Source organism: Megalops cyprinoides, chromosome 1, assembly GCF_013368585.1.
Source record: "Megalops cyprinoides isolate fMegCyp1 chromosome 1, fMegCyp1.pri, whole genome shotgun sequence".
Lineage (NCBI taxonomy): Eukaryota > Metazoa > Chordata > Actinopteri > Elopiformes > Megalopidae > Megalops > Megalops cyprinoides.
The window spans coordinates 34,199,546-34,223,024 of NC_050583.1; the positions used below are offsets into that span (position 1 = coordinate 34,199,546).

The window sequence follows — 23,479 nt, forward strand, 5'->3', positions numbered from 1 at the left end:
ATGGACTGTTGTGTGACTGGACTGTATCTCGACTCTCCCCCCCTCCTGTCTGAACCCCCCCACCTGCAGGGCAGAGTCTCCCAAGATGACCCAGCAAATGCGTGAGCACCCTCCGGCACCGACCAGGAAGTCGGCCAGCCTCTCCTCGCCCAGTGCCGCCCGGCGCCTCTACCGCAACCTTTCTGGCAAGTTCCGCGTGGGAAACCCTGGCCTGGAGGACAGCGTCGTGTCGGGACGCGGGGACAAGGAGCGTCTCCGCAAGTCCACCATGGTGAGAAAGAGGGACACAGACATGGCACACACCACACATTTAACGTTTTGAATGTTATTTTTCTTTGATTTTATGTAATAAAAAATGTTAAATTTTGAACAATTGGTTTTATTCAGTGAGCTGTCTCCAGAGTCTCTGATTTTCTCACAGACTGAGCTGACCTTCAGTCTTTGCCCTCCTCTGTGGTCAGTTCCAGAGCAACGAGGCCCTGTTTGAGGCAGTGGAGCACCAGGAGATGGACCTGGTGCAGCTGCTGCTGTCCCAGTACAGCCTGGAGGAACTGGACCTCAACACACCCAACAGCGAGGGGCTGCTGCCTCTGGACATCGCCATCATGACCAACAACGTGCCCATGGCCAAGCTTCTGCTGCAGGCCGGGGCCAAGGAGAGCCCGCACTGTGAGTCGCCACGGCAACCGTGCCTCCACAGCAACAGGGACAACAGTAACAACAACAGTGGCAACAGCACCATAATGATAACAATGGGCCCACAGATTCATTGCCGCCCAAACAATATCTCATCTTTTTCTCACTCTGCAAATAACAGAGATGTTTTGGTTTGAATTTGCCCCTTCCCAAAATTTGAAATTAGTTAAATATATAAATGTAATGTTATTCTAATAAGCTTTCAAACGTAACTCTCTAACATCAAAGAACCTTGATAAAGGTCTGCTGGTAACACTTCTTACCTTATTAGGCTATGTTGACTTGTCTACAGTTGCCAGACCTATACTATAATATTCAAAATAAGGTATAACTAAATTAAAAACACTTGGATGCAAAGTTGTGTTTGCTGATTTTTTCTTTGACTATGTTCTGTAATCAAATAAGACATTAAAAGAGGAGGAAAAATTGAAAGGACCCTCCCTTCAGGACAAACCAGGACACCAAGTGATTTTTATGAGAGCATACTAATCAAACTCCATCTGAGGAGAAGTGAGATCAAAGACCCTGCTTTCCATCTGCTTTGAAAGGAAGCCACTGATTCAGCGCTCTAGACTTCAATAGGCTGGGGCTCTAAGACAGGGGAGTGCTCCAGACACCCAGAATCAATTGCACCGTAGGCACATATGCCGCAAGCCCCTGGTTTAGAGCTATGTACATGGCATTCATGGTTGATGCAGATGATAGGTGATTGTGAAAAGGAAAGACATTTTCTTTAATCAGTTAATATAGTTATTAGGGGAAATATATGCTTCTAGTCTGAGGTGACACTGGAAACAATTGTCGACCAGTTGGACTCATGTAGCTCCAAATAATAGTGATGCATATTCACTCAAAGCTGACTGTCGGACTGACACTGACAGACTTTGGTGTGAACACCCACAACATGAACACATGGATCTGTCAAAGCAAAACCATATTGTATTGTAACTGGTGTCACTAGATCCAGTGAAACTGTTCTCAGGGCAATATAATGCAGCAAGGGAAATGTAAGGTTAGGAAAATAGTTACTATGTTATAGAAGTGTTTTTTATTAGGTAACTCCATTGGGATTTTTTTACCGTCTGGATACCATAAAACTGCACGGGTTGTAAAACTCCTTTTTTCTTCTACCACTCAGTTTTTTCCTATTCGATAAGCTTTTTCCTCCTTCATCATTTGACATTCTCCTCATTTTCCAAATTCCAAAGGAGGAGCAGCACAATATTTATTTATTTATTTATTTTACAAATGTGATTATTTTCCTTTGAAGACAGCCTGGATGACAGCAGGAATAAAAGGGGCAGGGGCAGGGGGCAAAAATGTTTTCTGGCAAATGTACTTAATTAATAGCAGCTTGTGCGGAAGTTTTTTTCTTTTTTAATTTTGAACAATTTGGTTTTACTGTGACTGTTAAAGTTTGTGACCTTAACCCATATTGTCTAAGCTATGCTTAGAGACTCGCAAGCAGAATCTCCACCGTGTATCCAAACACATAAATATCCACACTCACACGAATATGTGCACACACTCCACACTTTCTCCACAGTACCACACTTTCTCACATTTAGAGCTGTGTGTAACGCTTCTGCCTCGACTGTTGTGAAAATAATGAACGCAGATATTGTTGATGTGGATTTCAGAGATATTTTAGCTATTCAGAAATCACATCTGCTACTAGTAGCAAACATCTGTACTCATGGAAGTGGGACCGCAACTCTTTATGTATTATAGGGCCTCAATCTGCCAGCATTGCGATCTGTGGGTCACGTGTTGTGTTATGTTGTTGTGTTTCGCAGTTGTGAGTCTGGAGGGCCGGGCAGTGCACCTGGCCACGCTGGTGCGGGAGGCGGAGCAGCGTGTGACGGAGCTGATGGCGCAGGTGGCCAGCGAGGGGCCGGGCGAGCACGAGGCGTCCGACAGAGAGAGGCAGCTCAAGGCGTGGGAGTGGCGCCTTCGGCTCTTCAAGCGCATGAAGACGGGGTTCGAGCACGCGCGTGAGTCCCCCCGCCACCCTCCTGTGTCACCCTCCTGGGTCGCTCCTTTGCTCTGCCTCTCCCCTCAGTGCTCAGCGCTCTGTCTGTGTGCATAGTTTCACAGGAGAACAGACCCTCCTGGAGGCTTTAGTGTGCTGACGCGAAGAGATGTCTTATTTTCCCTTGTCTACGGTTTGGGTCGGAGTGTGGATGAAGTCACAGTTTTAACGAGTCCACTGCTGTTAACTGAGCCCCGAATGGGCACTTTTCACATTGCACAATCTGGACACGGCGTGTGATTCCAGGCCAGAAGAGTGCGCGCCGATGCGTCACCAGCGCAGCGCACTCAGTCTATTAGGGCCCCTGACTCTTAATGTGACAGTTTGTGGACGTTTTGCATGCGCTCAGAATAATGATGCTCAGCGCGCCGTTGGAATCGGCGTGTGTTAAATGTGGAGCCAAGCGCTGCTCGTTTGAGAAAGATCAAGTGCTCCGATTAATTTGAAGCAAGTGCAGTTGGTGCCCAGATCCCTCCAAAATTCCCTTGATTTTCATTTTACCAGGGCGGGTTTGGTGGCATTCTGTCTAGGCTGAGCTGTTAATGATTTCCACGTTGAGGCTTCAGAGCCTGGGGAAGCGAGTATTGTGTGCAGTGCGTCTGGGTTGTTTTTAACCTTTTACTGGCTTTTCAACACATCCACCCCTAGTCCTCACTTCATCTTGTAGGTGTATTCCTGATATATGTGACTATAAGCAGTACAATGAGAAAACCTTTTTTCTCCACACTAAATAAAAATATGATAAATTGAACAATACCACAATAAACTGACATATAGCAAAATCATATAAATGTAATGTAATTTAATCCCTATTTTGAAAGAAATATTGTAATGAAATAACGTTGATGAAAAAAATCTTTTGACAACATATATTAATGGCAAAAAATGCCAAGTTAATGTGAAAACAATATACTTCATGCTGTTGATATATGGACAATATTTGCTGAAGGAATACACTGACATTCTGGATGTACTCTCTCCCCCAGGACCCCCTGATGCTCCAAGCAACGTCAGACTGTCTGTCAGCAGCAACTCCAGCCTGAGGGTCAACTTCCAAGAGCCCCTTAGTGTCAACTCTGCTGTAGTCACTAAGTACAAGGGTGAGAGCAGAGGGTCTGCATGAGTGACATACAGTCCCCTGACTTCCACTGTGGGATACAGAAGAGGTCACTGGAGAGAGTGAATTGGATAGAGGGCTCCAGTACTTCAAAGTTCACAGAATTATCATCCTGTTTTGTAACATCATCCAATTCACTGCCAATAAAAGCAATGGTATTACATCCTCTGACTCTCTTCTCTGTGGAAAATGAGTCTTTTGAACCTGGAACCAAAACATAGTCCTTAAACTGTCCCCCTTAAATGATTAAGACTTAATTTCTGTTTTAGTAGTCAGGTGCGGGTCATATGTGTTGGCATTATTATTGTGAGGCCACATCATATTTCAAATGAGCTCACGTTCTCTCTCTTTGATAATAATCAATAATAGTATTTTAAAAAGTGTATTTACAAAATCCTTTGTAGTCATGGAGTGGGCTTTGTAAAAGGTGATTCCCGGTGAATGACAGGTGTCTGTTTTATGGCAGTGGGATGGAGCTGTTCCCCCTCGCTGTGTCCCCTGCTGGGAGAGTTGGTGGTCGAGGACACCAGGACCCTGCAGTGCACCATCACTGGACTCACATCAGTAAGTATGCACTTATACTGTCCCTTCTCTCCCAGTGGCTGTTACCTCATTAACTGACCAGGGCATACCATGTGCCTGATAACAGCGCCAAAGGGTTTCAGAGGAAAGTGCACACATTCCATACATTGTAACAAGATTGGTGTTGTAGAAAAAGCTGATAACTCACATAACAGCTTTGGAACATTAAGTTCTGTTTATGAGCATATGTCTATTGCCAAGCACAGCCTCATTTTCCAAGTGTGTTTTCTACAGGGCATTCACACTATTCCCAAGACCTTTGCTACTGCCTATAATGTGAGGATATCTGCAACAAAAATTTAGAGCAGTTCGATGCTTCTAGGCCATCCAATCAAATAAGGCGTGAGTAAGTTCAGATATGTGCTGATAAGTAACACCCTATCTGCCCACTGTAGCCACTTTCCATCTGTCTGAAATTGTATTTCAGTCTGTCCCGCCTGGCACTCACTTTGTGTTTAAATAAAACCAGGAGGGGATGCAATTAACTTAAACGCCCCTGTTTACTGTTGAGAAAATGAAACAAAAACAATATTAGGGTTTTCAGTGGCTGTTAGAGGCAACTTATAAAAAAGTTCAGAGGACTGCACAGCCATAGGGGGCATTTGTACATGTAACATTGATAATACGAACATTTGTTTTATTTTAATGCTTACTATATTTTTGAAGTGCTGAACGTTTTATTTGGTGGTTCTTGTTCATCATTACAAGCTAATTAAAAAATATTTCATCTACACATAAAGATGTTTTTTACACACGCCAATGATGTTGTCTTTGTCATCTATTAGCCGTCCGATAATCTCTGATATGCTTTGAACAGCCAACCAGAGCTAAATTCTGGGGGACATTTCACTTTCGATGCTTTATTTCAGGGTAATTTATTTTGATCCCAGGTTCTTCCTTTACATTAATTTTTTGCACCTTTGTCATCACACCGCTTGGTAGATTAATGATAGTTGCTCTTTTGCTGATTTCTGAGGGCTTGTCACACTGGAGGGCATCAGACACCAGTAAGTCTGATAGGACTGAATGCAGTGAATCGCGTCATGTCCCCCCCCATCCCACCCCCCCCCGCGCGCGTGCTGTGCCTTTCACAGGCGTTTGGTGGAGAACAGGGATGGAGTGTTAAATGTGCGAGAGAGGCCAGCACAGCCCGTCAGAGGCTGCAGCGGCGCTCCCAAGCTGCTGCGTGATTTATTCCCCTGTAAATCAGCAGGCCTTTTCATCCCCTACCTGAAAGACACAAGTCCTCAGAAAGATGTGTGACCAATCACCTCGGCAGTGGAACCAAAGCTAAAAAAAGCCCTTCAAGAAGCCTGTTCCCCATTACACAAGAGACCCTCACTGGGCAGGTTCTGGAACTCTCTGATGTAACACATTCATAAAACAGTGATAAATCCCTGCCTGCAGCATCGGACATTTTCGGAGCGGAAAACCAGAATATTGCAATATCACAATATTAGATCAGGGCAAATGCAGAGTTAATGAATAGTAGAATTAGGAGCAAGTTGATGAAATCACAGGGCAACACAAAACTGAATCTATAAATACAACACAGGCTGTCTTCCCAGCTTTTGAACTGACTTGTAACTAACTGTGAATACTTTGAACTTAAAATGAAATCAAAATAATATGATGTTCCTATCCCTCAGTATGCTTTCTCTGCATTTCTTTTTTGGCTCCAGGTCCTTTGACTACCTCCCTCTCCTCCCCCTAGCCTTCCCCATTCTTAGTCCTGAGTCCCCCCGCACACAACCTGCTCTGAGAATTATTCCCCAATAAATCAGCCCCCCCATGTGTCCCCAGCTCCCCTACCTGCAAAGATCAAACCCCGCACCAGCTCCGTGGCTAATTGGTGTCTGTAGGCAGCGTCGCCATCCCAGCGGCCCCCCACGCCACCCCCTGTGCTCCCCGCGTCAGGAGGGGTCAGGCAGCGGTCAGGGCCCCCGTCGCCTCTGATTTATCAGGCTGAGAAAGTGGAGAGTGCCGTGGTTACATGGAAAGACCCCACATCCTCAGCTCCGAAGTGTCCCTGCCTACACACCCCCCCCCCACTCCCACTACCACCCCCTCCCCCGCACCGCCAGCCCCGCAAAGTCTGCTCTTATGTCCACCTCATCGCAGGCCCCCAACACACACATTGGCCCAAGATTCATAAAGGTTGTCCCCCAAGCCATCCAGGAGGAATTGAGTTACACTGTCTCCCCCTCTGGCCATGCAAATCACTGGAGTGGTTCCTTGCACTAACGTTGAATGCTAACATTAGCTAAAACGCCAGCTTTTTTCCCCCCACCCCAATGCAGGGGTTCCATATGCTGTGACAGTGTTTAATGAATACTGCAGTACTGGGAACCATTGTCATTTATTCTGTTGTATAGATGTTGCAAGTACTTCAGCATGATCTGTTATGAATGTGCCCATCAGAAATGCCATCACTATCTCTCCTTAGTGACAATTCAGCAAGGATTATGAATGTTTATACTGGTTGTATCAAACATTACATTACATTACTGGCATTTAGCAGATACTCTTATCCAGAGTGACTTACATCAATTACAGGTTTTTACAATGTTATCCATTTATACAGCTGGATATTTACTGAGGCAATTGTGGGTTAAGTATATAGTATATAAGTTTATATGTCTGACACTGGATTTCACAGTCATCCTGCTGATGTGTGTCAGAGCACATCCTTTCAGTTGTCATGAGGAAGCTCTATTGTACACTGTTCTGAATCTCTGATCTGGTTCTTGTTGCAGGGGAATCCTTACTATGTGCAGGTATCTGCTTACAACATGAAGGGATGGGGACCCCCGCAGACGTCCGTCCCAGCGTGTGCAGTCCCCTCCAGTAAGTCTCTGCCTTCTGTCCCTCTCTGTCCTTCACACTCTCTCTCCCTTGAAATCATAGGGGAGCAGCCACAGTGCAACCTTCAGACCACTTCAGCTTCAGACTGGCATTCAGTCCCAGCTGCCCAAAACTCAGACCTGGCTCCATCCATTGCGGTGATCATAAAGGTTATCCCACAGTGAACCAGCCTTCTGGGCTGGCCATTCTCCCTCTGCCTCAAAGTTCTGAGTCAGTGCCGTGCGGCTAAGCTCATGCTGTAGTTTGCCCGCCCGCCCCCGGGGCCGGCACCTCTCCCAGTGCGGGCTGAATGACGCTGCATAGCCGGCATCCAGAAGAACACAATGCCAGGGCAGGATGCTGCTGACTGCCCTGTGTAAACCAAGAGCCCCACTGGCACTGCCCGGGGCGAGCAGTCTGTCTCACCTTCAGCTTGCCGAGACAGACGTCTCCCTGTGCCAGGAGCCACAGTGGTAAAAACTGAGCTCAGGGCGGCCTCTGTATCCCCGTTACATTGCGGTCTCTACTCCAATACGCCATCGCACGGTATGGCATGCTGTCATAGGAACAGAACTCGCAGCAGTTCAGCCCCGCTCATGCAGGACGCAGAGCTGCCTGCCGTGGGTGCCTGGCTTAGCTGAATCAGGCAGCGCCGTGCCAGCACAGTGTAAAGTGCATGCTACATTCACAGATACAGGCAGATCTCAATATGCTGAGTGTCTCCCTCTCCCCCGGGGTGAACTTTTAACCTGCACTCTTGGCCCTGGCACTCCCTGAGACGGGGACAGCTGGGCTCTGCCGGATCACAGGACGTTCCCTCCGGGGAACGCCGCGCGGACGTCACTGGCTGTAACTGTAGCAAAGTGTTTTGCCGGGATAGTGCTCGATGAGGTCAGCGAATCCGTGCTGTTAGGTCATCCCACCCCCGCCCCCCCGACAGCTGAGGTGCTGAGAGGCTGTAAAGATCGCCCCCCCTCCTCATTTTATGTAACGCGTACCCTCACTGCGCACAGGCGATTACATCCGATGAGGAGTGCTTCACACTGGAAACCCCTCAACGTAGTAACATCGCCTCTCCAAGACAGGCTGTCTGCATGAGGGGGTTGTGAGATCGCCGTAGCTGATGGAGCACAGCTCTGGGAACTGCTCTGCGAAGGCGGAAAAAAAGTAAATGTCCATTAATGTGTTAGAAGCTCAGCTGGCTCTGTTGGACTGCTGACGTCTGAAGTACGTCAGCTCTTGCAGCATAGTTGGTCACTGACCTCCAAAGAGTATTGGACTGAAGTGGGAAGAGACGACTGTTTTTGGGCAGCTCGCATAACATTTTCCTATGGGTTGTGTATGCGAGTAATGTGTACGAGTGTGTGCTGTCTGTGTCTGTGTGTGTGGATGGGTGGGTTTTCCCTTTTTTTTTTTCTCTGTGCTAATTTCGATTTGTGTGTTTGTGTTTTCCATTTCTGCTACCACTGGAAATATTTTAATGTCTGTGAGCATGTAGTAAAGCAGGACAGTAAAGCCCTTATAACCAAAAGCAAACACATTAAAGAGCCCGGTTGTACTGTCAGGACAGGAACCTTTCCGGGAATAGAAGTACAGTATTCATAAAGTCCCCCAGGGGCCAGTGGGATAACCAAGACGGCCCTGTGTCTTATCAACATCACATCATCTCCACGCCGCATTCCCATCCTCTGTGTTTACTGTGGGAGCTGTCCCAGGTGTTTGGGCGGAGCAGAGCACAGCCGTGTTGCAAGGCTCTGAGCTTCTGGAATGCCTATAGAAGTAAGCAAACAACAATTTCTGTTTTTTTTTTTTTTTTTTTTTTAAATAGGAATGACTCCGTCTATGGGCCCTTATTGCAGGAGTAGCTACATGCGTTCACGGTGTCACACATTGCTCCACCATTCCATACATACATCCACTTTTCAGTGAGATGTGTCCCTCTCCTGTGGATGAGTTCTGCTGGTTCTGGGGCTTTAGAGAGGCACGTGTTTGATGTTTGTGGCCATGCACTAAGCATTGTGTGTTTGTAGGTTGGAGGGAGATCGACGGGCGCGCACCACGGCAGAGAGGCCAGAAGGAGGCACTGGACCAGCTGCTGGGCCAGATAAAAGATGCCCACCGGCACTGTGTGTGCCATGGTAAGAGACCGAAACAGCTTGGCTCTCTCTCTGAGAAACTGGCAGGCTCGCCATTTGCTGTTATTGTTGTTTTGCATCATGAGCTCTCTAGTGTTTGGGAGAGTTGCTTCTCAACAGTGGGGCAGTGTTGCGTGGGTGACGGCGCATAATGGTGAGCTTTCAGCCCTGCCCTGGTTCACACACGGTAGCCATGTCTGTCTGCTCAGGGTCATGTTTGTTGTTCTTGTGGAAATTGAGCCTTTGCTTTAGTTTCAGGGGTATAAATTGACAGTGACTCGTGGAGCAGCCCCTTAAGGACTCACGTCTGCTCCCTCTTGGGCCCAGCACCCCCTCCTTCTGAAAACACTATTAATTAAACTGTGAAAGGGGCCTTCACTAACACAGTGACCCCAGCAGTGGGCCAACCTGCCTGTCTGACTCAGGGGAGAGGGTGGGAGGGTGGTGCCTGGGTTTAGGAACGGGGGGAGGGAACGAGAGAAGCTCTTTCTTGTTATTTTACCTTCAATGCCTTGTGAAAAGAAAATTAGCTCATTCTCCTCAATGGAGGATTTATTGACTTAAGTGCCGTGTGCTGGGGAGCTGAGGCGAGATTGCTTCGGGGCTTGTGGGGACCAGCGGCTGCTAATGAATTGCAAAGCGCATTATCCTACTCCTTCCACCACGCCATCAGCCCACCCCACCAAAAACAAACAAACCCCCACCAGAGACAACTAACCTCCCTGTCAGCCAGGGTCCCCAGCACGTTCCCTGTCTTCTTAATTCCTGCTCTGACACCTACACGTAGAGCGGGTAAATACACAGAGGTGTGCATTGCCTACCCCCTGCCTCACCTCCCTCAACACAGCTGCAATAATGGCCGGCTGATTCCAGCACAAGACAACACTGTTCCTGGACCAGGGGTGAGGTTGGGACAATAGGCCGTCACAAGAAGGAAAGAGAAACCACCTCTCTGTGTATGGTTTGAACTGCTGAAACCCCATAGGCTGCCACAAGCAGAGGCAGAGGACAGTGGGATGAGTTTAAGAGTCTTTTACATCCACGCCTCTTTATGTATATTCGTATATGCTACAGTGGAGCCGTTTAACTAAACATTTGTTGAGACTGGAAGAGAGGGGAAACTTAAGTTCGAGCGAGTTTGATGTATGGGCATGTTATAAACCTAGGATTTTGCTTGTCTGCAGTGAAATACTTTGCGATAAGGGTTTGGCTGATAAGATGCCATAAATTCTTCTACTTCCTGTTGTTTGTGTTTGTCTGTGTATGCCAGGCTCTATTACAGACATACCAAATAACCTAACCGATTGTCAAAGTTTTAAAAGTAGAATAGCATCCTCGCAATAATGGAAAATTTATAAATGGAAAACAAAGACACACCAGCCACTCCCAGGACTGGACTTTGGGTTAATTGAAGCTGACTAAGTGAGCCAGTTGTTTCTCCAAACAGTTTTCGTTGTGAATTAAGAACATGCATACACACACACACACACACACACACACACACACGCACACACACAAACACAATGAAGTGTTTGTCCCAGGGGGAGAATGAACAGATCCATTGATTTTACAGCTCAGACCTCGAATTTACTGAAACAGATGGGATACTATTTCTGATGTTCATTATTAGCAGCTTTATCATTGTGAATGTTAACTTCACTCATCTTCGAATCTGCTGGAATCTGTTTTTGTCTCAGAGCAGTGCAAAGCGCCGCCACATGTGAGGAAGCATTCTGTCTCCAAAAGCCTGAGGCACCTTTTCCAGCCTACCAGCAAGTTTGTAAAAAGCTTGAAGAGGTAACATATTTATGCCTGTTCTCTCAGCCTTTTTTCTCTTTCATTCTTGCATTTTTTCTCTTTCATTCTTGTATTTTTTCTCTCTGTCAGTCTTTCTTTCTGTTGATAAATGCTGTCTTTTGTCTCAGTGTTGATTGAAAACATGTTTGTGGCGGTTCTTTGTATCAGTCCTCTCAGAGCTGTAGAAATGTCTAAGCACAGCTCTCACAGGGCCTCATTGATCAGCCCAGCCTGCCCCCAGGCCAAACAGCAGATATCCCCCTCACTGAGCCAGCCGCGCTCGCTGGCAGTTGCGGTCTTCCATATCACCTTTTATAGTCAGACCACAGGGTGTTTTACAGCACACACTTTGAAATGTCATTAGCATCACTCACTTGAAGTCACACAGGAGAACCCCCGACCCCCTCAACTCAGAATGGGTCTTACATAGTCATAATAGATTCAGTTTGGGGTGAAACGCTCGATTTGCTCTTTATCATGTGTGACATTGTGTTCGTGAGAAAACAAGTTTCAGAAAAACAGCGAGTAGACATTCTTTTAAACAGAAGCAAACAAAATGTTCCAAAATGGTGGTAATAGCATGACAAGAAGTAAGTGTGTAAGCCCCAGTCTCAACTCCATGCTTAGTGTAGAATGCATGCCTATAGGCCCACAGCCTTCTCGTTTGAACTGACCGGTGTCTTATGTTACCATTTCTTCTCAAAGGGGCCTGTACCTGACCTCAATATTCTACAGAGACGACAACGTGCTGGTGACTCCCGAGGATCAGATCCCCATCGTGGAGATTGAGGACTCCTACTCTAGCTCCCTGATGCAGGACTTCCTCTGGTTCACCAAGGTAGGTCCTTTCAGGAGAGCCCCTCCTTCATCTTACAGGAATAGAATCTTCAACATTAACTTCCAGTTCACAAGACGCAGTTGGAAGTCACCTCGATACAGAAGATCACACTCTGCTCGTGCTAGTGTGAAGCCATGACACTGGAAAATCAATTCACAGATGAGTCTAAAGTGGCGCCAGGCTTGTCTTCACCAAGCTGACATACAGATTTTTCATTGCTGGTAAAATATTGAGTAAGAGGAGCAATTTTTGCAGAGCTCATTGCCTTGAAGGACGTATCTACTCTGCGACTTCTTACACAAATGTGTGTGTTTTGTCCCACTCTCTTCTCTTCCTGTGCAGGTGTCCTACCTGTGGGAGGAGATCCCCTGGCTGCAGCAGTGTCTCAGCCCCTCCCAGTCCTCCTGTTCCTGTACCCTGCAGACACGCCTCAAGATGCTGCAGGCTATATCCCTGCTTCAGGTAGAATGGCCACCTTCAGTCGCTACAATTTTATTAACTGTTGTTTACTGAATAAAGCTACACTGAAAGGAAACTAAGCTGCACAGGATCCAGTGGCAGGCAGGGCTTTACAGGGCTGGTGTGTAACCCCAGCCGCGGACGTGTCTCTCTCACAGGGCATGCTGGGAACACAGGACCTTGGGAGGGTATACTTCGAGCCCATCAAAGACAAGCACGGCAATGTGCTGCTGGTGACTCTCCGGGACATGAGCTCCAGCCCCAGCCTGGACGGGGTGCGCTGGACCCAGCTCTGCAAGCTACAGCTCCAGCGAAAATCCATCTCTTCCCCCGAGGAGCCCACAGCGCTGGACATGCTCCTCATCACACTGCACGTGGGTCTCAGCCTCCAGCACCGTAACACTCAACACCGCCCTGGAACACTGTAAAACTGCATTAGCCAACACAACTGTCATTACTGTAACACCCAACACAGTACCCCTCACACCTGTAACACTCATCAGTTTAACAGCTAGCACTATAACACTCCACGCTGTAACACTCAGCACTGTAATACTCGATTGTAATAACTCTCAAAACTATGGCACTCAGTACTGGAACACTGATCATTGATTTGCACGCTCATGTATTCCATCTGACTGTCCATCTGAGACATCACAAGGTACAGCAGTTCACAACTGTTCAACTGCAGTTCACCTCCCCAGCTCCTCTGAGCATCACTTTAGCTTTCACTCTGATGAGGTTTCTTTTCTCCTCTGTGATAAAACATCTAAGCCCTGTGGGTCTCTGCCATACATGCTGAAGAGTGATCATGGCCTGTGAGAAGGCAAGCCAGTGTATTTAATAGCATCCGCTGCCATCATTACACAGTGAGGAAATTCATAATAGAGACGAACATCCATTACCAGCATATTTCAAGGGGGGAAAAAATGAGACGAAAATGTGAAATGACTTCAAGCTCCCTGTCCTGAGCGGTACAATGTGTTCTTCTGTGGTTCTCCGTGACACAAGAAAAATAACCCAGGGAATCTGCGGTCTTTCTTCAAATTTCATGAATTAAATTAACTCTCTGAAAGCATACCCTTGAGCTGAGCAGTATTTGGCTTTGTTCTAAAAAATGCAAATAAAAAAAGAAATCTGAATTTCATCTCCATGATAATGAACCATCTTGGAAGAGAATCCTTAAAATAACCAACATAAGCAACTTTTTTTCAGAGTGATCCACTCATAATTATCACTGTCACTCCTACTTCTCCCATTCCCACCAGGGTGGAATGCAGTGTATGGTATTCTCTCTGCATGCACTTTTTTCTAAATGTCTTCATTTGGACATCCAGACATGTAGAGAGAAGGGAAGAGAGAATGAGGTTTATGTAACAGTATTGAAATTCTCTTTTGTTCCCATAATCATGTTTCCAGATACATTTGGCCACATGCTGATGATGTCTAATTGCTTTTCATTGTGTGGTTTTGATAATTTATGCAAATTAGATCTTCCTTGATTGGATCATATATGGAAATGAATTGGTCGGCATTTACTTACGTAGATGTCTGAACAGTTGTTCTCAAAATAATGGCTTGCATTCCAGATGATGTTTCTCTGTTCCAAATGCTTTTGAACATAGATCATAATGCCAGAAAACAACAGGCAATGAGAATGAGGGAAAGCTGTCTCCTCTGTCACTGGATACACATGTGACTCGTTGAATTGTAGTGGAAAGACAGGCAGGCAAACTGCTCCTCTTCCCTTTACCTCAGTGGCTCTCTGATGGTATAATCCTCTCAATCCTTGGTTTCAGATCACAGCTAACAAACTTGAGAGAATGACAGGGATTAGCTTCATTATGCTTTGAGAGAAAAATTGAATATTTGCATTCACATCATTTGTATTCACTCCCATTTCCACCAGCGACCTGCCAGCCAATTTATAAATTTATGATATAATTTTCTCATTAATTTTGATCATGCTCTGAAGTGCAAGGTTTAATTTATTTGTATTTCCTGCTTGTTTGTCACTACTGTAATGTCACGCACTAAAAGTCACCCAGGATAAGTGCATCTGCTAATTAACTTAATAATGACAACGACATCTTTGTTAACTGGCTGACATGACAGGGGTTCATTTGTGCTGATGAATGCTCCCTGGGTATTGCAGGAGAAGCTGGCCTACCACAGGCGCAGCAGGAAGTTGCTCTCTCCGGGCCTCTACCTGGGCTACCTGAAGCTCTGCAGCTCTGTGGACCAGATCAGGGTGCTGGTCCCGCAGAAGCTGCCCAATGTGCTCTGCCATGTCAAGATTCGAGACAACAGCAATGTGTCCAGGTACGGAGAGCTCCTTGGAGGTGGCTCATCTGAGGAACAGTGGAGGTTCAAGCTGGGTCTTGAGGTGTAATGTTCTCTGTATACGTATGTACGTATGTGTGGAGTGGAAGGGTGTCACTGAATTTTCATTTTGTGATTTTATTATGTTGTCATATTACAATGCTATGCTAAAAATACAATGCTAAAAGCAGTTTTGTTTGATATGTTTGACAATATATGGGTGTATATTGTATTTATCGTTATATATATGGGCCTATATTTATGTATCATCTACTTGTGTGACCTCTCTCTCTCTCTCTCTCTCTCTCTCACACACACAGGGAGGAGTGGCAGTGGCTACAGGCTCTCAGCTGTCTGGAGGAGTCTCTGGAGATGGACCAGGATGTCCAGAGCGCTCCGCACTGTTTTCTGCAGGACCTGCGCAGTGCCTGCAAGGAGCTCATAGCCCACATCAATATCCCTGTCAGCCAGGTTAGACACATGGAAATGCACTCGGACCAAAGCACTCTCACACTTTTCTAACTCCTACTTATCCGTCCTCTTCTGTTAATAGCAGGTCCTATGCACACGCATTTTACCCTATGTGTTTATGAGTGCTATGCCGTGATCTCAGTCCCCCTTTGCCTCTCTCTCAAAGGCACAGGACTTTCGCATTTACAGCCAGGAGGTGTTGGAGTTCGGCGAGAAGGTTTCGTTCCTGCTCCTGTTGCCGCCCTCGGACGATGTGTGCACCGCCCCTGGGCAGAACAACCCCTACTCCCCACGCTCCGGCTTCCTCACCCTGCCCCTGCAGGTCTTTGAGTTGGGTGAGGACGCGACGTGAAACCCGTCTCCCTCCTTGTGCTCCGCGCGCCCCTTATCTGCTTCCTGTCATTGCACTAATGTTTCTCAGCTCGCTCTGGAAGTAATCAAATGAAACAGGCACTTTATATTCATGAGGAAGGGCGATAACATCCCAGCAACCAACTCACAAATGAAGGAACAGCTGACCTGAATAAGTGACTGCTGTTGTAAATGCTAGAGACCGACTCTTGCACGTCGTTTCTATGGGTCATAATGAAACGTGCCAAAACTGCGCTGTGTCAGCCATTGGTAATTCAAAGTTGTTAGTTTGTGGTTATCTTTTTTTCCAGACCTGTGCTATTTGTGTATAAGGATGGACATAAACCTTTATTGTAATGCCTGCATAATTTAAAAACATAGAAGTATCTTATCTTGAGTATCCAGAGTATCTTGCCATGAGACTTCAAAGTAAGATTAAATCTACTGAAACAGCATCAGTAGACATGTGGTGCATAATACAACAGTTACAATGACATGTTAGGGATTCAATAGGTAAGTAGTCCAAAATGCAAATTTTATGCCAATTAGCCATGTTAGCAAGTTTAAAAAATATAAAATGAATATATGGCTTAAGCCTGTGATCAAATTTGGATTGATATTGATATATTGATACAGCATATATTAAAAATGTAAAAAGTTGCAGAAGAATATTGTAGAATATCTGTAGACTTTTGAAAGTCATTCACAAATCTGACATGAGCTTACAGTGGTTGCTTGTGAAAACGGAATAGAAATAGACCAGCTTCCTCCCAACAATGAATACTTGTTCAGTAACCGTAGCTTGTCAGGTTCAATTTTGGTCACACTCAGGTGTACCTGAAGAAAGTAGAAAGGAGCGTTCCTGAGGCAGACATGCTGCGATTTGGCTGGGCTAACAAGGTCTTGTTCTGTCTGCGAGGTGCCGTTTTGTCGCTATTGATTTATTTCCAGTCTTTCAGTCTTGCCTTGACTGCCGTTCTGCTGTCTCTCCTGCAGTTCACTTTGATGCCTACTGCCAGAGCTTCATTGGCCAGTACTGTCGTGTGTCAGCCCTGCTGGAGCTGGAGTCATTCCTGTCCCAGCAGACCTTGAGAGAGGCCTTCTCTGAGTCTGAGCTGCTGGCAGCCAAGCAGAAGCACCAGCAAGTCCAGGAACACATGCAGGTGAGGGGACTGGCACTCACAGACCCGCAAGAGACGTTTTAACAAAGTCACAAATGGCTACTTTATGTCACAGGATCATTTGGGCTGTGCTCTAACTATGACTGAAACCTTTACAGTGCCACCCCAATTGTTAAAGTAGTCTCTGTTAATTAGGTCAGTGATTTCAAGCTTGATCACACAACTGGAATATGTTTTCAGCAAATGGAGGAGGTGTGGAGGGAAGCGCGGTGGATCATGGATGCTCTGCAGTATGCTCGCTACAAGCAGCCCACCGGAGGCATCTCTCTAGGCTGGGTCATCGACTTCTCTAGGGATGTGGTTCCAGAAAAACCCCGCTCCACCTCCTCGCAGCTTGACTACCTCCCCTCCCCTATGCCCTCGCCAGAGACCAGCCGTAAGCACATCTCTGGTGAGACAATCACCTGTTCTGGCATGACTCCACATGACAGTAAGTTTTGCCTGACATATTAATAAGAGGATATTCGTGCCTTGCACAGTAGTTGACTGGATTTGAACATTGACTACTAACCATCACCTCTATTGCCTTTGTGTTTTTAATACTGCGTTTTATGAAGCTACTACTTTACGAAGCTACTACTCTTGTATTAGTTTTGACCACATTGCAGGAGTCTAACCACTGTGACTCTCGGCAGATTTTCACGGCCTCTCTGATGAAGAGGGCTCCTCTGAGGTCTTCCTCACCACAGACAGCGACTACGACTCCAGCCGGGCCCAGAGCCCCCGCGAGCTGGACCTGCTCCCCTCCTCGCCCTGCTCCTCGGCGGCTGAGCCGGGGGGCTTCCTCCACGAGAGCGTGGGCGGCGGGGGCGGCGGGGGCGCCCTGAGAGACTCCACCCCCGACGTGCTGCAGGCCTCCGAGCCCCTGCCACCCATGTTGGGCGAGCGCAGGCGCACGGCAGCGGAGCTTTTCGACAGTGACTTCATCCTGCCCAGCCGGCAGATCGAGCTCTTGCGCATCACGGAGAAGAGGCAGGCCTTCTGCGTGCGCACCAGCAGCCTGGAGTTCCCCTCCTCGCAGCCCTCCGCCTCGCCCTGCACCTCCCCGCACCGCCGCTGGCCCCGGCCGTCCTCCGTGGACCGCTGCTGTCCCGCTGACCGCTGCCCTCACCCGCCCCCTGCCCGCACCCTCTCCGAGGACAGCGGCTCCCAGCGCTACACTGAAACCTCGCCCGGTGCCCCCAGGAAGGGCTGGCACGTCACTCTCAGGGTATACCCACAGTACCGCACGGGACTGCCTAAGGAGACCAGTGTCAAGGTCTGTGTCTCGCACGCCTGCTGTAAACCTAACCTGCACCCCGGCATCCATCACATAACCACTCACATAAAACAAGCTAGGATATATTTTCTTCAGTTTTCTGTTTAAGCTGGATGATCTCAGTCACTTATCACATTTTATGTAGCTGGCCTCTGAGCCTGGTGCTCATTTAAGGTTTGAGTGGGAAGTTTTGCCTTATATTACTTTATTTGCAGTCTGTTGAATTCAATTTGAGGGTGTTTGGTCTGAATAAAACTCCTCTCCCAGCTGACCTTTGGCCTGTTCTTCTCCCTCCTCCCCTCAGCTGCGCGTGACCCAGCGCACCTCGGCCCGAGAGATGGTCCGCCTGGTTGTGCAGGAGATGAACGAGGTGTCCCGCCGGCTGCTGAGGAGCCCGGAGCAGTTTGTGTACGGCCAGGAGCAGCTGGAGCACTTTGGACTGGTGCTGGTGCTGGATGACAAGGAGAAGTGGCTGCAGGACGACTTCCGGCCGCTGGAGCTGCAGAACCCCTGGCTGCGGGGCCGGCTGTGCGTGCGCGTCAAGGAATACTCTCCCCTGGCCCTGCAGTTCAGCCGCGCCACCACCGTGTGAGGAGGCTGGGGGCGGCCTTCCTGCCGCCTTCCCACAATCCACCCTGCCCTCGCCGCCACACTTCCAGTACATAAGGCAACTCCCCGCCCCGGGAGAATGGGCCAGAAATGTGTCAGAGTCTTACGGACGGGTCAGAGGGAACTCCTGCGTTCGCCCGCCGCTCTCTCCGCCAGACCCTTACTGGTACTTTCAATGTGTACCAGACAGACAAGCATTGTTGCTACCGAGTGCAGTTTGTTTTTTTAATCTGTCGTTCTGCATATGCTGCTGTGAGATTTACCCTGTTAACCCCTTCCCCCTCATATGCTTCCTGAAGACCTTTTCCCTTCTCATCTGGACACCAAATGAGCAAAAACAAACTTTTTCACGTAAAAAAAGTTTGGACTGTGAGAAAGGATGTGATTTTCTGAGTCAGTGCAAAGAAGACTGAAGTAATGCTGTTTCTGCATTGATAATAACATGTGACAACCATGTGTGCTGTCACAACAACATGTGACAGCATGTACAGGACAAGAGGAAGAGCAAAAATGTAATTTTTTTATAGTGTCCTCCTTCATGAAATTGGAGTAAAGGCTGGCTGCAGAGACACAGTGTTCTGCACGTCTCCCCATTGTGCCCTGGAACCTTCCCAAGGAGCAACTGGATTGGTGTTCGCTGTACGGGCTTGTGTCCTTGCGCTAATTAAACCTCTCTGTTGTTCACCCTTGATGAAAGGTGAAGGATTCTGCTCTGGTTCTCTGATCATTTCCTCAACGGGAGAGCCAGCAGGATTTCACACACACGCGAAACACGTGCAGGACATGAACTTAGGGAGAGAAAGGTTAAGTGTGTGAAGGTCTTTGCACTCTTTGACCTGCCAATCTCTCTCCTTCCCGAGTACAGAGAAGACATGTACAGAGGACTGCCGTTTTCTAAAGGAAGTGTGAAGTTGGTTAATGTATCATTTGTTTCAAAGTACAGAGACTTGAAAGTGACAACAGTTGTTATTTTGTGTACAAAAAAATGTACAAAGAGCAAATAGAACAAAAAAGACAAGCAATACTCTTCTTCCGTACTCATTTTACTTTGTACTATCTTGAGATTTAGTAAGGAGCTTGTAATCTTCCAGGACTCTTTGAAGACTTTGACAATGTACCATGCAGTACTAATCGTCAGTCTAGAACAGTGCAGTGCTTTGTGTTTTAAAGACCAGTGGTATTCAGTTTGCACCAGTGTGGGGCATTTGTTTCTCCAGTTCTTCTACCTGTATGTACTTGCATTAGTAGTTTACTGAAGTGAAGAGGCTGCTTTGCTCCTTTTTGCCCCCTCAGAGGGACAGCCAGGACCTGAAAACCAGCCTGCGCTCACAAGTATGTTGATAGGAGAAGGCTGTTTTGTTTATTCTGACTTCCATGAGCCTTGTGTTTACTTGTGTTGGTCCAATAGGAAACAAGTCTTATGAACTGCTGGTGTTTATTTGTAATAGACGAGTCTTGGTTTCTCTGACACAGTTTTATTATTGTGTTAGAGCTTCGATGTATCCTTTTACTCACGCTTTGCCACAGATTTTACAAGGGCAAACTACAAAAACATGCACATGCAAAATGTAATTAGAGACAGTGATAAAAACACAGTGTAAAGGGGAAACACGAGGTCTGTCAGAACACAGATTTAATGGATTTTTTTTTCTCTGGGTAGCATCAAGATTTCTTGATTATGTAAAATGATTAAATGGGTACAATATGGCTACAGGGCTACATGTACACAGAAAAGAAGTATTTTTGGGGTCCTCAACCTGCAAACGCCCTTACCAGTTGAGAAGAAAAGCCCCATCTTTGTAAAAATAAACTGGCAGATACATTAGGCAAAGTGAAGGAGACATATCGTCATTTTTAAAAATCTATTTTTATTGAATAATAAATGAATATTATAAAAGTGCATGGTTGTTTGGATGGTTTCACAATGACTGCACATTTCACAGGAAGTCTCAGGGCTCTCACTTCACTGAAAAGTGAGGTATTTCTGATATTGTTCTTTTTACACATCCCATGTTCGAGATAGCCCTTTCAGAAGCATCCAAAGCAATTCTGTTTTGCGTATGTGCACAAGGCTTTATCTGGTAAGTAGCTTCATGTAGTACATGTTCAGACTCTATTATGTCTTTCATCTCATCAAAAGCAAGAGAGGGGAGGTTTTATATCCGATGGGTGGTTTGTCTCAAAGTGCTCCGTTGGATACACTCAAGATGTCACCTGTAGAATAAAGGTAATGAGTCATGCTGAAAGCTAGACACCAAAATTTAGACATCAGCAATGTTAATTATTGTCAAGATGTGATAGGATGTATGGCTGTTGAAAAGGAGACCGCACACGGTGCTTCTCCTAAGGATATACCATGGTGTAATTAGAGTGACAGGCAGCTGATTCTTTAGTGGGCTGATGGAAAGGGGAGATTCACTGGAAGTGTGGTGTTGGGGAATCAACAGTCATTTATAGCTACCTAATTCTCAGTTATGTCAAAGAGGAAAATGGTCTTCACCCCATCTGAATCCCATTTATTAGCTGATTGTACGCTTTAGGGTTGATGTCACAAATCTGTCAGCAGCTCTAATGGAGTGGCCACCCTCCTCCTGCCCCAACTCAAAGTGCACACCTCAGTCTATACTCTGCCCCCTGGTGGATAGCAGTGTACAAAGTTATCAGTTCAGTGCAGCATAAAAATCAGTCTTATTAATTCATGATTCAAAGGGGTGGTTTTTTTCCCAACTAGGGTTACTGACTAGCTCATATCCACATTTTATTCTGCCTGGACAACATTAACTGTTAATCAGTCATTGTTATTTCACTGACAGCTATGCCCTCTACCGCTTACACCCGCCTGTCATCTCCCTCTGTCTGCAGGATCTTTTGTCTGGCAATTGGGCTTGTTTTCTTTAGCGGCAGTTGAGTTTCAAGAAGGAAATACCACCAAAGTCAGAGAGAGGAGCCTTTAAAGGTATTATGTTCAATCCCTCAGGGGACAGAAAATGTTGCATGCTTTTCTGTTGAGCGACTATGTTAACTTCCCTTCACACACACATGCTGACACACATGCTTATGCACAATACACATGCAAGCATTCATGCACAGACACACACACACACACATACACACACTCACTGCACCTTTAAGAGAAATCCTTAACCATTTATCGACAGTAACTTAAGAATTGCCCTGGAATTCTGACACCTCCTAATTTTAAACCTGAAGACTCCGGGAAGAGCCGTTCTAATTTTAGGCTCCGGCCCATGTCTAAATACTTAAAAAAAACATTCCGAAAAGTCCATGAATAGTCGTGATTCACACTCATTAAAGAAATTCAGAGCAGGTATTTTGCTTCCACGCAGTGTCTCATGTGCTGGTGGCTGCCTGCAAGCATAGAAAATTTTGGGTTTGTCTTCTACACACATACACAAAAAGCATTCAAATTTGATTAAATTCTGAGAAAAAGAAAAGTTGTTGGCCACAACCTACATGAAAACAAATTCCTAGTGTCCCTAAAATGTACCTGAACCCAGGAAGTTACGATAGTCCAAAACTGAGGTCCGATCATCTGATCCATCTGCTCCCAGGAAATGGGCATATAACCTGACCCCCTAACATTCTCATCTGGGAGGCTTTTCACAATCTCCTGACCTGAGACATGATCCCTGCTGGAGTTCCCATTCTGAGTCTGAGATGATCCTTTCTGCTTCGACAACATTCAGACAAGATTATCAAAGGACAGGACCTAATGCCACAAACTGAGGAGACTCCACAGTTCACATTAGGTAAGATACCTACTGTACCCACTTTAGCCCAAAGCACTAAATCTGTCTTGTCAAGAAGGGGTTTTGTCCATCGTATTATGTGTAATATAGCCAGATTTGAAAATGATTGGAAAATGTAGGACAAGGTCCTCAGCGCTCCATTGTTGTGGTTTGGACCATCGGTGCTGCCATTTTTTAGCCTCTGCTTTTTTGAGGCTGTGTGACTGGCACATGATGTCATGCAAGGTACCTTTATAACACACAGAGATGCCATGACTTCTATACATTTTTTACAAAGGGCCTCTCAGCAATACCCTCAGCAGGACATATTTACTGTCAATGATGTTGTGGAAACATCATAATGACATCTACCATTAGCAATACCCTCTGCATGGTATAGCCTGCAACAGAGTTGTCAGTGGCCTAACTCAATCTAAGTGCCCTTTTGATAATGTAATACATTACTACAGCGTTTCCCAAACCTCTCCTGGAGGACCCCTTGTCCTGCATGTTTTAGATCTCTCCCTGCTCCAACACAGCAGATTTAAATGATCAGTTTGTTATTAAGCAGCTTCAGGAGTTCATAACGAGTTGATCATTTGAATCAGCTGTGTTTGAGCAGGGAGAGATCTAAAACATGCAGGACAAGGGGTCCTCCAGGAGAGGTTTGGGAAATGCTGCATTACTATATAATAAGTGCCTTCCCACTGAAAATATAATAGGTTAGTATTTTACAAGGCTACTTCTGTTGAAAATATTTTAATATATAACAAGTGCCCTTCCAATGTAAAACTCATACAATCCCTTCATAGTGACCCCCTCAGGACCAAGTTATGACACCATTAAAAAGTGGGGCTGGAGGTCTGAGGTAATGGGTGAAGGTACTTCCCCATTTTAAGAATAGGTGCCTGGGCTAAAGCGGGCAGAAGCCTACACCCTTACTGTGCTTCCATTCCACGCTGGTTTTCCATGCCTTAAACACGGGATTGGGTTTGGTAAGATGACATCAGGCCAATGGGTGAGCAAATTCGACAGCCC

General features: G+C 46.4%; 2 protein-coding genes across 2 annotated transcripts in view; both read left to right on the forward strand.

The window, feature by feature from the left end:
* The window catches only part of LOC118789109 (ankyrin repeat and fibronectin type-III domain-containing protein 1-like), a 48,559-nt gene extending 32,894 nt beyond the window's left edge, over positions 1–15,665 (forward strand). Inside the window, exons 3-16 of the mRNA XM_036545430.1 lie at positions 70–271; positions 462–669; positions 2,493–2,690; positions 3,715–3,828; positions 4,312–4,409; positions 7,184–7,274; positions 9,302–9,409; positions 11,104–11,203; positions 11,909–12,041; positions 12,384–12,503; positions 12,659–12,874; positions 14,656–14,822; positions 15,143–15,293; positions 15,460–15,665. Coding sequence (XP_036401323.1) covers positions 86–271; positions 462–669; positions 2,493–2,690; positions 3,715–3,828; positions 4,312–4,409; positions 7,184–7,274; positions 9,302–9,409; positions 11,104–11,203; positions 11,909–12,041; positions 12,384–12,503; positions 12,659–12,874; positions 14,656–14,822; positions 15,143–15,293; positions 15,460–15,645 — 2,076 coding nt within the window. The 5' untranslated portion in view covers positions 70–85 and the 3' untranslated portion in view covers positions 15,646–15,665. The remainder of the gene's footprint in view (positions 1–69; positions 272–461; positions 670–2,492; positions 2,691–3,714; positions 3,829–4,311; positions 4,410–7,183; positions 7,275–9,301; positions 9,410–11,103; positions 11,204–11,908; positions 12,042–12,383; positions 12,504–12,658; positions 12,875–14,655; positions 14,823–15,142; positions 15,294–15,459) is intronic.
* Positions 15,666–16,060: 395 nt separating this feature from the next.
* On the forward strand, positions 16,061–19,842 carry LOC118781877. The gene is made up of 5 exons (XM_036535046.1): positions 16,061–16,073; positions 16,641–16,807; positions 17,006–17,216; positions 17,461–18,083; positions 18,388–19,842. The coding sequence occupies exons 1-5, from the start codon at positions 16,061–16,063 to the stop codon at positions 18,673–18,675; spliced, it is 1,302 nt and encodes a 433-aa protein (XP_036390939.1). The 3' UTR covers positions 18,676–19,842.
* Positions 19,843–23,479: the final 3,637 nt, after the last annotated feature.

Excerpts from the sequence above, each read along its gene's own strand:
- LOC118781877 (XM_036535046.1), top strand. Across the intron at positions 16,808-17,005 it reads AAGTCCAGGAACACATGCAG|CAAATGGAGGAGGTGTGGAG; the intron begins GTGAGGGGACTG and ends ATATGTTTTCAG. Across the intron at positions 18,084-18,387 it reads CTAAGGAGACCAGTGTCAAG|CTGCGCGTGACCCAGCGCAC; the intron begins GTCTGTGTCTCG and ends TCCTCCCCTCAG.